This window comes from Dendroctonus ponderosae, unplaced genomic scaffold (genome assembly GCF_020466585.1).
Source record: "Dendroctonus ponderosae isolate FM_Combo_2020 unplaced genomic scaffold, Dpon_F_20191213v2 Dpon_F_20191213_12, whole genome shotgun sequence".
NCBI classification, from domain to species: Eukaryota; Metazoa; Arthropoda; class Insecta; order Coleoptera; family Curculionidae; genus Dendroctonus; species Dendroctonus ponderosae.
Window position 1 is genome coordinate 732,359 of NW_026017316.1, and position 3,224 is coordinate 735,582.

Here is a 3,224-nt window from a genome sequence, read left to right on the forward strand (position 1 = left end):
CTCTATCCAGTGGTGCATTCGCTATTTTTCTAGCTCTATTGGTTGGTCAGGGAAAAATGTTTGAAAGTCACTTTGCTTAAAAACGCCGCGCGAAGCCAAAGTGCGCTCACTTCAATAAAAATTCGCCAAAAATCCTCAAAAAATCGACAATAAATCGGAATTGGCGGTCCTAATAGAGTCAAGTGCGTTCTATCCGGTGGCGTATCAAGTATTTTTCTGGCTTTATTGGTTTGCTCGCGAAAAATCCTGAAAGGTCACTTTGCAAAAAAGTGACGCGCAAACTAAAAAGTGCGCCGCCTGATTAAAAATTCGCCAAAAATCCCGAAAATGCGCCAGCGAACTGCAGTTTGCCGCACTAGTAGAGTCAAGTGCGCTCTATGCAGTGGCGTATCAGGTATTTTTCCGGCTCTATTGGTTTTCTCGCAAAAAAATCTGAAACGTCACTTGGCAAAAAAGTATGGCGCCAAGTCAACAGTGCGCTGGCCCGATAAAAAATTCGCCAAAAATCCCCCCAAAACGCCACTGGATTGGACTTCGCCCCACTAATAGAGCTGAGTGTGCTCCATCCAGGGGCGTAACACGGAATTTTCTAGCTCCATCGGTTTACCGGCAAAAAAAACATTGAGACGCACCACGTTTGTGAACCGAGCCAAACCATCGCTGTTCCAAAGCATTGCGCGCTGTTGCCACACTGAAGGCGCTAACCGCGTGATTTTTTGCAGAGTCGCTCCTCAGCGCCATGACGAAGCTGATCGACCAGAAGCTGAAGCAGCAGCCGGCAACACCGGCCGCGCCCACAAACGAGGAGGAGGCGCAAGACTCCTACAAGAACCCGAGCCTGCACAAGAACCAGCTGACAGAAGCGCCGGCCGCTGTCAAAGAGACCAAGCCGGAGAAGGAGAAGGAGGAGGACACGCGCGCCTCTGAGCAGGTGCCAGACAATGACAGGCACATTTGCGTCAAGTTGCGCAGGTCCGAGTCGCTGAACAAGCCGACGGACCGTGCGCTGCCCTCATTGGCTGCGAAAGTGAGACGGAGCGAGAGCCTGAAGCGCTCGGACAGCCTGACCAAGACAGAGAAGACCGAGAGCAACATCAATAAGCGACGCGAGCTGCTGTCATCGGGCAGACGGTTCAAGGAGGCGACGACTGCGACAAAGAATAAGCGCAAGAACGGGATGCCAGATCGGTCGATCAAGCGACGTCACACAGTGGGCGGCACGAAGGACCCGGACAAGGTCACCTACTTGATGGACAATCGGCGCGACGAGAACAACCCGCATGCGCAGAACAACAAGGAGAAGGGGATCAGAACGAGCTCGCCCGATCTGAGCGGCAGCAGGCGCGAGCGCTTCCTCTTCGAGATCAATCTGATCGCGCCTGAGAACATGGTGGTGGCGCTGAAGCAGCATCTGATCGGCACCCGATCAGAAATCAGCGCTCAGAACACGTTTAAGGTGCCGCTCGAATCTCACGTGTAGAACCGAGGTGGAGTGCAATGGAGGCCGGGGGCTGATTGATCAATTTTTATGGTATTCTAACCAAATGTGATATTAGGTTAAGTTTATATGGAACCCTGCGGCAGAAGCTTTGAATGAGTCCCGGTAGGGGCCAAGGTTGATTGAGGTACGTCCTTTTAATGTCCCGAAAAGTCGTTAAAAAAACGTCGGGCTTTTTGCTCGTAGGTCGCACTGACAGACGTTTTTTCGACGTACGTACTTTTAGCGTCCCGACAAATGCGTTTATGGGACGTTGGTTGTTCGCCTGCAACTTCAAATGTGCGGCTTTGCCATTTTAAATAATTCTTCTTTGCAGTTTTTGTTTAGATGAACGTGCCTTTAACGTCCTAAAAAGTTTTCCAAAGAACGTCGGTAATTTTCGAGAAATATTGATCACTATTGCAAATACATCGCTTTTTTACGTAAAATCACACTTGCCGTGCGTGTTCTGACAAACGCACTTTTAACGTCACCAAAATGCGTTTTTAGGACGTTGGTCGTTGACCTGCAACATCGGTTTAGGCAACTTCAAATGTGCGGCTTTGCCATTTAAAATCATTCTTCTTTGCAGTTTTTGTTTAGATGAACGTGCCTTTAACGTCCGAAAAAGTTTTCCAAAGAACGTCGCTAATTTTCGAGAAATATTGATCACTATTGCAAATACATCGCTTTTTTACGTAAAATCACACTTGCCGTGCGTGTTCTGACGAACGCACTTTTAACGTCACAAAAATGCGTTTATGGGACGTTGGTTGGTGACCTGCAAAATCCGTTTAGGCCACTTCAAATGCGTCGCTTTTTCACTTGACATCACACTCATGCGGCGTTTTTTTGACGTACGTACATTGAACGTCAGAAAAAATGCCTACGTGCTCATAACGTCCCAAAAACGCTAATTTTCGAGTAATATTCATGAAAGCTATTGCAAATACACCGTTTTTTCGCGTAAAATCATACTTACCGTGGGTTTTCTGACAAACGTTCATTTAACGTCCGAAAAATGCGTCACTTTTCCACTTCCACTTAAAATCACACTCACGCGGCGCTTTACACCGTTTTTTCGCGTAAAATCACACTTATCATGCGATTTCTGACAGGCGTACTTTTAACGTCCCAAAGATACGTTTATAAGACGTTGGTTGTTGACTCACAAAATCACACTTTGTAGTGCGTACGTACTTTCAACGTCCCAAAAAGTTTTTTAAAGAACGTCGGTTATTTTCGAGTGGTATTCATTAACATAGTTGCAATTTTTGTCGGTTTTTCAGATAAAATCATACTGACTTGACGTACTTTTAATGTCCCGGAAAGTCGTTAAAAAAACGTCGGTCTTTTTGCTCGTAGGTCGCACTGACAGACGTTTTTTCGACGTACGTACTTTTAGCGTCCCGAAAAATGCGTTTATGGGACGTTGGTTGTTGGCCTGCAACATCGGTTTAGGCAACTTCAAATGTGCGGCTTTGCCATTTAAAATCATCCTTCTTTGTGGTTTTTTTTAGATGAACGTACCTTTAACGTCCCAAAAAGTTTTCCAAAGAACGTCGGTAATTTTCGAGAAGTATTGATCACTTGCAAATACATCGCTTTTTCACGTAAAATCACACTTGCCGTGCGTGTTCTGACAAACGCACTTTTAACGTCACCAAAATGCGTTTTTAGGACGTTGGTCGTTGACCTGCAACATCGGTTTAGGCAACTTCAAATGTGCGGCTTTGCCATTTAAAAT

At 46.2% G+C, this 3,224-nt stretch overlaps 2 protein-coding genes across 2 annotated transcripts in view; one reads left to right on the forward strand and one right to left on the reverse strand.

The window, feature by feature from the left end:
- The window catches only part of LOC109539319 (rho GTPase-activating protein 21), a gene marked incomplete in the record, with an annotated part of 91,600 nt that extends 88,996 nt beyond the window's left edge, over positions 1 to 2,604 (forward strand). Inside the window, 1 exon segment of the mRNA XM_048663036.1 lies at positions 723 to 2,604. Coding sequence (XP_048518993.1) covers positions 723 to 1,480 — 758 coding nt within the window.
- The window catches only part of LOC109539327 (serine/threonine-protein kinase PITSLRE), a gene marked incomplete in the record, with an annotated part of 43,946 nt that overhangs the window by 35,415 nt on the left and 5,307 nt on the right, over positions 1 to 3,224 (reverse strand).